This window comes from Melopsittacus undulatus, chromosome 2 (genome assembly GCF_012275295.1).
Source record: "Melopsittacus undulatus isolate bMelUnd1 chromosome 2, bMelUnd1.mat.Z, whole genome shotgun sequence".
Classification (NCBI taxonomy): Eukaryota; Metazoa; Chordata; class Aves; order Psittaciformes; family Psittaculidae; genus Melopsittacus; species Melopsittacus undulatus.
In genome coordinates this window covers 12,494,380-12,506,839 of record NC_047528.1, presented here as the reverse complement: position 1 = coordinate 12,506,839, position 12,460 = coordinate 12,494,380, and the positions used below count along the sequence as shown (strand labels likewise).

Here is a 12,460-nt window from a genome sequence, read left to right as displayed (position 1 = left end):
TACCTTCTACTGCAATTTCTGTTTCTTTCCACACTATTTCTCTTCACCATGCACCAGTGTTCTGAGCTGTGCCTTCAAACCCACAGGTTCACTTCATAACATATCTTGAAAACCAAATCATGCCTGTGTATTTGACACTAGAAAAAAATCCTTTCTCCTTATGCCCTCCAGCCTTGCAGCCCAGTTAAATATATTCTAATTATTATAGAATAATTTTATAGGATTACAATGTCAAGGAGTATCATGAAATTCTCTCCATCAGATACTTTTCAGAAACAATCATCAGCTATTTACACAACTTTAGAATGTTCCATATAAATCAGTTAGGGTAAGCTGCAGAGATTTAGGAGACAAGATAATAACTTTTCCTTTCATTTCGTTATTAAAAGACAGTACTCATGAAATATAGCAGCAGTGAGTACTGGTGATTTAAGAACAGAAATAGAATAGAAGGAAATGATGATGAGTTTGAAGCCTGTGTGCAGGAACAAGTCTAGGTCTGCAAGTCACATCAACACATCTATTACTGTACTAAAAAGATCCGATGCATGTATCAGTGTCACATACTAATGTGGATATGCTTTCTCTGCTGACTTGCTCTTTATGGCACAGAGCAAGGACAGTGTGCCTGCTTAGCTGAGTGTCCAACTCTATGTCATTTTCTCCACACTTCATGTCCTAACACATTAGAGCATCTCTAACATCTAAAACAGTGCTATGGATAATGATTCATTACCTATAATGATTCATTATTCAAAGTAAATTATATGCCAGAAGCTTCCCTCTGCTGACTGATCAAGCCTAAAGCAATTACTTCAAGCTTTTTCAAAATTCTTAAATTAAAGTTAATAATGAACACAAGAGTCATCTGATTTGAATGTAATCAACCAAGAGAACAGGAGATTTACAATAGGTGAGGTATTGGCTTCACAAGTCATGAGTAAAGGAAAAACCTACTCTGCAATCATTGGTTTCTCCATTTAAAAGTTACAAAAAGGTTATTTACTCTTAATGAAATCATAATGCCTTAGGTAGTTGAAAAATTTAGTAGAAAAGACCTGAACATCTCCTCCTGTTGATTCAGTGCTGGACACATTGCAAAATTCCATATTACATTTATGTCATCATCCTACAGCAGGTGCTATATTGTGGGATGGAGGAGATGTTGAGATACTACAACTATTACATAAGGACACAAGTAAGCTTTGTTTTTAACTCCATCATTCAGTGATCCTTTTTTTTCTAGTTTCTGTATGACATCCTACATCAGTCTGTTGGCCGGTGTCACTCTGAAATAAGTGGACATTCTTCTGGAAAGTATTAAAGACATAACAAATAACAGCCTGTGATTTGATCAAGGCTGTTAAGATAATCTGAAGGAATGTGAAAAGCAAGATCTGATATGACATCTGCTGTGTTAATATGGAGGATAATATATATTCACATGGATAATACATGTTCATATGGACTCTCAGAGCCAAAATACTACAGTACAACAGTGTTTACTTTTGCTGTGTAAAGCTATTTTATAACTGGCCTTCTCTCATGTCATTTTGCTCCGTTCCTAATTTTGTTGAGGCAGAATTTTTGTAGCTGGCACATAAATTGAGGATTTCCTAAATCTGCTGTACAGATATAGCTAATGCCTGTGTACACGTAATTCCAGAGGAGTAGTTACAATGAGTCCAGGACTTCCAGAAAAAAACATGTCTACCACCAATCATAATGTAAACCCAGTTTGGGGTGTGCAGGTCACCTTTGAACAATCTCATCAGCTGCTGACCTGAAACTGCTGATCAGCTACAGATTTCGAAGACAGGGAGAGTGATGACTTCTGGAAGTGCTGGATTTAAAGCTCTTGTACCACACACTATTATACACATTTATTTCTTTGTGGGAATTCCTGAAGAGAAATACAATGGTAACTATAGGGCCTACTATTGACAATTGACAGCATGTTTCCTTCTGATCCTCTCTACCTCTGACACAGACAGAAAGCCTACATATGTGCGGCATTTCAAGACATGGACTTGAGTTGATGCAGAGACTCAAATCCCCATTTACTACCACCAAGCCCTTTTTAGCCCCTTGTTTGGTACTTTCCCAACCTGTACATACATACAATGTTCAATCTCATTGCCCCCTGTAAAACTCTCCAGGTAAATAGTCCAATCACAATGTTGCACAACCTCTCACAACCTCCACATCCTCTGGTCTCAAACTGAGATTCCAGCCACAGCTACATCATGGCCCATCCTTCCAAGGCTTGCTTGTTTACTTTTCTTGTCCTTCAATGTTCCAACTCATCGCCCCAGGGCTTCTCAGGCACCAAGGCCTTAGAGCTCATTCCCAAACTCTTTTTCATGCAAATCTTATCGACTTCACTCCCAGCACATATGTGCTTCTGGATTGTAAATTAAGAGTGAAAAAAGAACAAAACACTCCTCCATCTTTGAACCTAAAGCAAAACTATGCGAATCACTGAACAAAGTTTGAGCAGCATTTAAAAGTTTTCTTTGATGGCTGTGAGAGAAAGGAAGGGATTAGTAATACTGTTTCTTCAAAAATGACATTCTATTGGAGACTTGCAGTTCGGTGGGTTTATTTCCCCACTTTCAACATGCCATATGGTAAAAACAATTAATTCTCATTTTTTAGATGTACATAAGTAGCATGTAGTCAGAGTGAGGCAGAACGTGGCCTGGCAGTTTTTCTTGAGATTTACCAAAGAATCTTTATTACATTGCTATGAATGATTGCAATATTTGTAACAGCATTATGAAGTCTATGCAGGAACAACCCCACTTCAAGGAAGGCAGAAATCAATCCAGCCTGAAAACTACGAACAAAATCCAATCCTGGTCTAGCACCTTATGACATAAATTCTTATTCAGTATGAGCTAAAAATGAACTTTAGATTGATGAAAGTCTTAGAAAGATTTATTTGACATAAACAATATGTGCTATCAAAGGAAAAAGAAAAAAAAACAAACCCTCCTGGTTCTATTTCTGTCTTATATAAACAAACTCAGCTTGAAGATGCCATGCTCATGTTTAAAAAGGTTCTTTCCTCCCATCACAAATTTATTTCCATGGGAAAAGAGATCCCTGCCTACAACACTGACAAATGCTGTTCTACCGATAGTGTTCATCTCCTTCTTGGATTGTTTTGTTATCAGTTGTTTAACAGTAGGATTCACAGCTTCCAGGTTTGGCACCTGATGGTATTAACTTTTGTTAACAAGTTCCTAAAGTAAGAAGTGGTGTGTAGGGACATTGAGGAACATGATTTTTTGTCCTACAGGATTTAGAAACATGTATTTCTATACCAGTTTTTGTCTACATCTTGCAGTTTAATTTTGGCAAATTATCCTATCTTAATACCCTAAGCCAAGGTTTCCTGCTTTTAAAAAGAGGAAACAGCCATTTTAAGCATCTGTGACCTGTAGATGAAAAATTGAATATCATGATAAGAATTGTTTTTGAGGATGAAGGCAAATTACTACCCCTGGACTTTTACATTGAGAATTTGCTTAATACTCAACAATACTAAGATGCTAGCAGTCCTTGCTCCCCTAGTAATCCTCCTGTATGTAGAAAAAACACTGATTATTTGAATCCCTAGTTTCAACAAGGAATTGGATGTATAGCATCTAGAATGATTTGCGCCATTTAATGTACACCAGGGATCTTGGCATGTCATTAAATTGTGAGTATCACAATACATTTAAAAGACAAGTCTAAATTAACTTCCTTTTTGCTTGAAAATTGCATACTAAATATGGTCAGAATTCCTCAAACCTCCAACCCTTCATTTATCAATGTAGTAATTCATCATGTCCTTTCATACTTTGTTTTGACCAGCAGTTCTGTGGAGGGGATAACAATGTATGTGCTACTGTCACCAGGATTCAGTGGAAATGAGGACTGTTAATGTGCTCTAAATGTCATTACTATAGAATCATGTTATCTGTAGTATCAAAGGTGTTTCTGTGTGTCACTATTATTGTGGGAAGAGGCAAGAACTATTCTATGCTCATGGAAAAGTACAAGGAGGCTTAATCATTTCTGAAAGACAGTACCTAGAAAGGAGCAGCTGGTGGGGCTAAATGGCCATTCCATGAGGTATCTGTATACTTAGCAAAGAGACACTCATTCCCTGAGGCTTTTCATACAGTTGCCCAAGATAAAAAAAATATCCAGCTTATACTCAGGGAGAAAGCTGTGCTTGTGCCAGTCACTGAATTTAAGCAAAGGTCAGTCACAGTATATCATGTATGGAGGGGAAATGCCTTCAGGTAAAGTAGTTGTTTTCAAATGGGTTGGATTAAAAAAAGTCTTTCTGTTCTGCAAATCCTGCATGACACTCAGGATGCAAACCTTTTATAAAATATTCTATATTTCTATGATACCATGATTCTGTGTCTCTTGACTGCCACAAAACTGAAAAAAATTGCTGACATATCCCAAAGAAATGCCCAAAAGAACTGTCATACCTGGCCCTGAAAACAGTGAAGCCTTTTTTATATCACAGGTGTTAATACAATTTTGTGTGTATATATATAGATTTAACAGTATAACTCATGTTATATTCCCTTTTTTGTACGCAGTAATACTCAGCTGCTTTTTGCCACCTAGACCATGCACTCATCTTGATGCCCCTGGGATGCAGAGTAGGACAGAAGTTAATTTTAAGTTTGTTTTAAACTGTGCATTTGGTCTGCTACTCTTTAACACGATATCAGGGCTGGAGGGAAAGGTGAATTCATAGATTTTTATTAAAAAGATTTATGTCAGAAAAGAACTTGATCTCAAAATAGAAATCCTCATGAGGCTTTTTTTTTTGACACTGGATTAGTGGAAAGGGGTCAAGTTATGGGAAGTTTTTGTCAGGTTCTCTTGTCACTTTATAGCAGGAGATGCCACCTGCAAGGTCTGAAAGCAAGAAGAATCCTTCTGTCTATGGCCGAAACCCAAATACTAGCTCTGAAACACCCTGGAACAGTATAAATTAGGCAATATTTGATTAGCCAAAAACAGCTAACAAAAGGATTAAAGTCAGGGAGAAAGATATGAAAAACCCGGGTCATAGCTTTAACTGGCAGACCAAAAGAAAAAGTCCTATTTCACAAATCTGAAGAGCAGAGAGGGTAAAGTTTTGTCCTTTACAGGTAAGAAACGATACGATGTAATGCTGGGAACTTGCATTCACTATGTTGAGTGACCAGATGGCTAACTGCATGTGTAGAGCACTGCACAACCTGGACCTGTGACTCATTATAGGATTACTGTTTGTGAATTTCGTGTTGCTGGCAAAAGTCACATACAGCTGAAGTTCAGAAGAAGAAAAGAAAGGAACTAGGCTCAATAAAATCTTTGACCAAAGATGTACTTCCTGGACGCCTTTAACTTTCCTTTTTTGAAATTATTCTCTTCCTCATCACATGATTTGGCAAACACTGACCAGACCTCACAGAAACATCCAACATGTGTCTTTGTAAAGTCTATCTTTTTACACCTGCAAAAAGATTTGCAATATCTAGAAGCCTTCTTTATAGTCATTACACTATGTCATTGTCTTAATGATCAAAACCGGGAAAAATAACTTCTTGAGATATCTCATGCAGTTCTCCAATATTATAGTCAGGTGGCCTTCACCAGATCATAAAGATTTTTTATGTATCACCACAGTGATCTTTGCTTAAATATAATATTCATTTATCCATTTTTTCCTTTAATTTCTGTATATTTAAAAATCTTCATTAAACTCTCTCTACATGTACATAATCTTCAATGAAAATATTGATAGTGACATAGAATAAATGATAGCATTTTTAACAGAAGCTTGAAGAACAGTTAAAAAAAATCTGTTAAAAGACAATTAAGTCAAGGAGATAAGTTAAAATTCTGTACTCCATGGATCTAAAACATTGAGATATTTATTAATCAGAATTGAGTTGGTTTATTGTTTTGAGATATTTTAGAACATCTTCTAGACTACAAGTCATTAAATTTCATTCACTTCTGTGACTTAAATGTACGTAGTTTCACCTTATTTTATTTTACTTTATTTTATTTTATTTTAAATTTTGAAAGGCAGATTTAAAAATGGTCTATCAGCTGAGTTCTTGCAAGCCATATTACAGATGGGACGAATGTTTATGACTGAGCTCCAGATCCCATCAAAACAAAGTTTCCAATAGAACGATTAAAGCAACTTTAACTGTAACAGCATGAAAAATGCTTCTATCATGACAGCCTCATCATAATTCAGTAATAAAAGGACGTCAATATCTCTATTTTATTCTTGTCTTTAACTAAAAATATTTCACAATATAAGCACAGTCATGATACTAGTAAAGTGAAACACCCTAGCATTTAGAAAGAATATCGATATTTTGTGTAGATGTTATTATTTTACAGAAATAGCACAAGCACAAAACACTCTCTCAAAAATACAGAAAGCCAAGCATATAGGTTAGTAACAAAAATTGTCTGTCAGCATTTTTCTCCACTGACTCCTTTGATTAAAATCTCTAGGTGTTCACCTACATGTTTAAAAAAATAATCATAGGGGAAAAAAGGATGAATAAACTTACTGGGTTTTTTTGGGGTTTTGTTTTGTTTTTTGGTGTTTTGTTTTGTTGGGTTTTTTTTAGCAAAACAATCCTTTTGGTAGTCTACATGGCCCAGGGATACTATTTTAAAAGCAAAGACCGAAAGCTTTAAGAACCTACAAGCACAGCAATAGCCCACATCCTCTAATTTGTTCTAATGAGAAATAAAATATGATTACTCACTCAAAATTGGCTGTTGGCACTATCATCATACAAACTGCATATACTCTTTTTCTTCTGGCTGGAGCCAGAAAACCTTAGCAGTATGAAGTTTATAAGCAGAATAAAATAGAAGCTGCTGTATGGTGTGATGCATGACCAAAAATGAAGTGAGGAAAAGGCTGAAGTGTGAGGGTCAGGTAGGGTGTGTGCATTATATATGATTTGACTTTAAAAAATCTGTGTGAAAGAGTGGGTGTAGAAGAACTATTTGAAAGAGAAACAAGGAGTCAACCTAGAGTTATATGTCAGTGAAAAGAAAAAAAAAGAAAAAAGAAAAACATAAAAGGAAAAGCAGAGTGATACATTTCTGACACTTCCTTTTTCTTGCTTTTGTCTGACAGCAAGGGTTTGTGCTCAGTGACTGTAACTTAGAGTCTTTCATGTGAGCTTTGACAAACCAGTCCTGTATCATTGTTCAAGCTATGAAAACTTGTTCATTTTAAGGCTTTTACCAAAGCCATATTTTCCATCCAGGCCTACTTTTAAGTTCCATGTTAAAATAATAGTATTAAAATCACTTAGGAGATAACTATACTCCAAGGTCAGAAAGTGTTACAGTATGCTTGGATGGCCATTACTGGAAGAGCTTGATTAATGAATATATCAAATGATGGAGGACTTAAAAGTCCCTTTACCAGTACTATTTTCATATCTTTCTAATGAGGAGCTAAATGAAGACATCAGAATTCTTCCATTGAAAAAAGTACATGCAGAAAAGGAATGAAAGAATTAACCAGCTGCCTCCAGATATTCTTGGGAGCAAAGTCAGTAAAATTTTAGAGAAAATGAAAATGACATCCTGCTGTCACAGAAGGCAGTACCTGACAAATTGTATTTCTGCAGCAGGAAAAGCCAGCAATGCTTTGATTGTGCAAGAGTGTCAGATGGAGAAATGATGTTTTTTTCACCAGAATTTACCCAAAGAACAAAGTCATGATCTGTCTTCTTGATTTACATAATAAACTTAATTTCTGACATTAAAATAATGGACTTGTTGGAACAACAGTTTTATTGAACTACAAAGAATAACCTCACTATCAATAAGCCCATTCATGTCTTTTATAAAAATAAATTGGCTTGTCTTTTTCAGTAACAGAAGCCACAAGCAGTGCAAATCATGCCACTCAAAAGCAAATATTACCATATTGCTGCTTAGCTTTATATTCTTTAATGTAGATGCTTTGATTCTTCTATTTAGTAAATTTTAAAGGAAATATTTTCCCTTTTTCAAAATGATTATACTACTTTATCAATGCTTAATGTAAATCTTAATCAGGATTTAACAATTACATAAATTAAAAGGATTTATATCTGTTTTTATGAGAAAAAGAAGATATCAATACTTTGTTATTTCCAGTAGGTTTTGGGGTTCTTTTTTGAATTATTCTTTTTTTAATAAATATGCTCCTCTGTCATGTTAGGAAACAAACATGAATTCAAGTGTTCCTGTTAAAAAAGGACATAATTAAATGGGTGGCAGAAAATATATCTGTATATATAACTGTATATATGCATACGCATATGAAGCATATCTTTTTTAATAACAGTTGAAACACAAGTTATTGAGTGGATGTGACAGTGGATATGGCTGCAAAAACAACTCTTCCACAAAAGAGGGCCAGCATAAATATCCATCACAAATCACAAAAGACCACTAATTGCAAAATGCACACTCTGATATATAATACAATAATTATTTTCTTTTGACTCCTCTCTTTATCATGTCTCCTGCTATACCTCAGCAGTAAATCATGGATATATGCAGGGATTTCTTAGCCAATGATTGATTATCTAAGACAAATAACTGTTTTGAGAGATTTCACTCTTGTATTACTTTGAATTCTTTAGCAACAACAAAGCCTAATTGTAAGCGGCATCAGTAACATAATATTTTCACTTGTAAGGGGACCAGGTACATATTGCACAGATCAGTATAAAATCCTTCTCAGAGAATTTCTGTCTGTCAAGCAATTAAGACATTTGTTTTTAGTTTGAAGATAAAAGCTGCACAGCTCCAATTTATTTAATTCCTATAGACATACTGACTGGCAGTTCTAAACAAACGCTATTAATAAATCATTAATCTGTAACTAAAGACTACTCTCTTTCTGGATTATTTGCCAAATGTCTACTTCAGGAAATCTCACTGGAACATCTGTCATTCTCACAATTACAGTGGAGAGAGAAGAGTGTTTCAGACAGCTAAATTAAAGCATGTGAAAACCAGAAGCACATTGGTTTTGAGACTGTAACAACTTTTGTGTTATTTACAGTAAGAATTAAAACCACCAGATATCAAAATGTTAAATAAAGAATTAACAAATTAGTGCTGATTCAGTTAGGTAACAAGGAAGATCCTTCTAAGCTATCAGGAATAAGAGATGACAACAAAAAAAAGAAAATTATGAAAATGAATGGGAAAGCTGATGCATTTTTACCTCAGCCTCCAGGTCTCAAACAAGGCCTGAAATGTCACTCATGTAATTATTACCATATCAGGTTGAAAGCAATTTCAACTCAGCTGATTTGATTGTTCATTAATGGCTGTGAAAAGAAGATAAGGAATGTTCATGGTAAAAATAGCTGCCCATTATAATAGCAGCAAATGGGGTCATCTTACTAGATAACCTTAAATTCCTTGATCGTTCAGGTGGTTTTGTTTCGCTTTTTGTTTATTAAAGGTTAATGCTAAATATGAACTTGGAAATAACCTAATCAAAGCCTTTCTGTTAACCTTCACTTTCCTTATGTGGCTGTTTAAATAGTGACTGACTGGTTTTGACAGTTTACTAAATCTCAGGGTGCTGATGATGGAAGGTATCAGTAGCTGCATTTCTTTTCTGTCAGTTATGGTTATGAAGGACATGTGTCATGCTTCCTCTTCACTAGAAAGCAACAGTTGACTTGTAATCTGGCAGCAACTAGAATTTAATTCCAGCAAAATGAAGAAAATAAGAACTAACACACTGGTTACTGCTTCAGCCATAGCCAAGAGCCTAAAAGCAAATGCTTGCCAGCTATTGACCTGGCAGAAAATTGGTTAGTGTCACTGACAGTAGAGAGCCTGGAGCTACCAGCCTCTGCAGAACAGCCCTTTTCCTCATATCTTTCAGGGAATCTCTCTATTTATTGCTTTGCTGTCCTCTCTCGTGTACCTTTTTCCTTGTCTTTACTATATATAACACAAAATACAAGTTTTACCCTACAGAAGTTCTCTCACATTTATTTTCTAAGCTACTGCTTACATTTAAGTTGTGAATGAATTTGCAATAGCCACTGTTACTGTCTAATGGCTCCTAATATGTGGGTTATGGTCTCCCATCTTTTGTTTGGACTGGTTTGGCTATGTTCCATCTCTTCCTCAAATTCACCAGGCCTATACAGATGCAATTCAAACACTTTCTCAGAATTTCTTTGTAATTATTCATTAACACTTTCTGTTGAGCTGCTCACTGAGAACATCTGGATATTGGTCAAACAGGAAAAACAGGAAAAATATATGTATCATCCAATCACTAAATAAGACCTGCTAACACAAAAATCTGAACAAAAGATAAAATCCAGTGACACATGAAGGTCAAAATTACTATCAAAACATTTTAAAAGTCCTCTTGGGTGGTAGAATCAGGCTTTGTATATGGGCTTTGGAAGCAAGCTGGAGGGGTGATCCTCAGGAAACAGACTTGTTTCAGAACTCCTTTCCTTTTATGCTTTGCTCCTACTAAGTTACTAAGAAGAATTGGCATGGAAGATATGCTACTCCTCAGGCTGTGATTTGTTAAGTTCCTCCACAGGAGTTACAAAGACAAATCATTCCACTATTTCTTAATCAAAGCCAGGCTCTAAGAAACCTGTATATATGCCTTGATTAGCTGTGAACTACAAAACCAAGCAGGATATATGATATTGAGCAGCATGACTTTGTGGGGTGCAGGAGATGTACAGAAGGAACACCACTATAAAAGGGAACTGAAAAGAATTCAATACAGTGAGATTTATTTCAATACACACACCTCCACGTAGAATTTGATGATGTATTTTGGAAAAAAACTGAACCCTTTCTATTTTTGTATATGTCTCTAGTGAAACATCACTGATGGAACACCTGGTTTTAGCTATGTATACGTACAGAAGGAAGAATAATTTCTTTCTGTTTAAGTGTATACTACCTCTCCATCCCTTATTTTTGGCAGCAATAATAACAGTAACTGCCACAATAATGCTGATATATTATCAATTTCATCCTATATTCTGTAATCTGAATAATGTATAGAAATAATTTCCTTCTTGTTTAATTTATATGAAATAGCAAGTATTTCTAAAACCTTTCTCTCCCTAAGTTGATTTATCAATAAACATATAAAACCTCCTTTGACAAGAATACTAAATACCTGTCTCTAGTAGTGCTATTAGGTCAGGCAGAAACAAGAGAATTGGCACTGCCACAAAGTGTGTTAGGACATATTAAAAACATTGTGCTTTTAGCTTCATACATGAATTTGGGAATGAAAAAAAAAAAAAAAGGAAAGCTATTAATCTTGTTTATTCTCCAACTATAACATTTTGGCAGAATAAACTCTCATTTACTGATTTATGGTATTGCAGTGATTAAAATGGGTGAGTCTGGTAATTTTAAAAAAAAAAATACCCACCTACTTTCCTCTTTTTGTTACAAGAATATTACATTTCGTTTTGACAGTCTTTTAACTTGAATGAATTACTTTCCACAGAAATGGCTGGGCAGGGAATTAATAACTGGCTATTTAGTGAACTGGTTACTTTGTGCAGTAAGAACTGTTTGTGATAATGAAATCCAGCAAAATAATGAAACCACAAATTAGGCATGTCAAATCTTAATAAACAACGAAGTCTAATTATCAAAGAATCTGTACTTACTTGCCAAGTGCAAAACACTCCATCTTAACAGTAGTTCCCCTTGCAGCTGTAACTGTGTAAGGAAAATGGACTTCAATTTTTGGTTCATACTCCCCCATCACACCTGGAAAATAAGGAATGTTTAGAATATGAAATATCATCAGTTTTCTACCTGCTGAGATAATCACAGGAAAACCCTGTGGCTTGCTTTTTCAACCTTCCCAGCAGTAAAGCTTGTAACTGATGGAGATAGCCTTGTTTGTTCTGATATGCTCTGCTCGTGTCCAGTACATGTTCTAAAATGCTCTTCAGAGTTACCAGCAGCACAATAGTGAGCTTAAGGAAAAGGAATTGTTTTTTCAAACACAGGTTAATGTTTAGATTTTGAAAGATTAAAGCAGGCAAACTATTTGAGAGGGGAGAGAATTTCCAGAGACGAAAGCTTTGTTTACTACTGCAGGCACATCTATGTTAAATAAATCGTCATCATGCTGTAGTCAACTGAGGACCTAAACTCAGCAAGAAAAATTCAACTGATGTAACAGCATTTGTGTATGCAGATACAAACACAGATATGCTAACACTTACAAAGTCCAGTTATTCATTTTCAGTTGCCTTTTGATTCAGGAGATGATTAATTTTATCAGAACAACACAGTACCAAAAGACACAACCAGAAAAACATTTAGGAATGAGAAAAATATATACACTGAAATCAATATAGTTATCTTGAATTTGCTGTGGAGT

At 35.2% G+C, this 12,460-nt stretch overlaps 1 protein-coding gene across 1 annotated transcript in view; it reads right to left on the bottom strand.

Annotated features, from left to right (window-relative positions):
- Nucleotides 1-12,460, bottom strand: part of CNTN5 (contactin 5) — a 221,962-nt gene that overhangs the window by 132,308 nt on the left and 77,194 nt on the right. Inside the window, exon 5 of the mRNA XM_034072837.1 lies at nt 11,736-11,838. Within this exon, the coding sequence (XP_033928728.1) occupies nt 11,736-11,838 (103 nt within the window). The remainder of the gene's footprint in view (nt 1-11,735; nt 11,839-12,460) is intronic.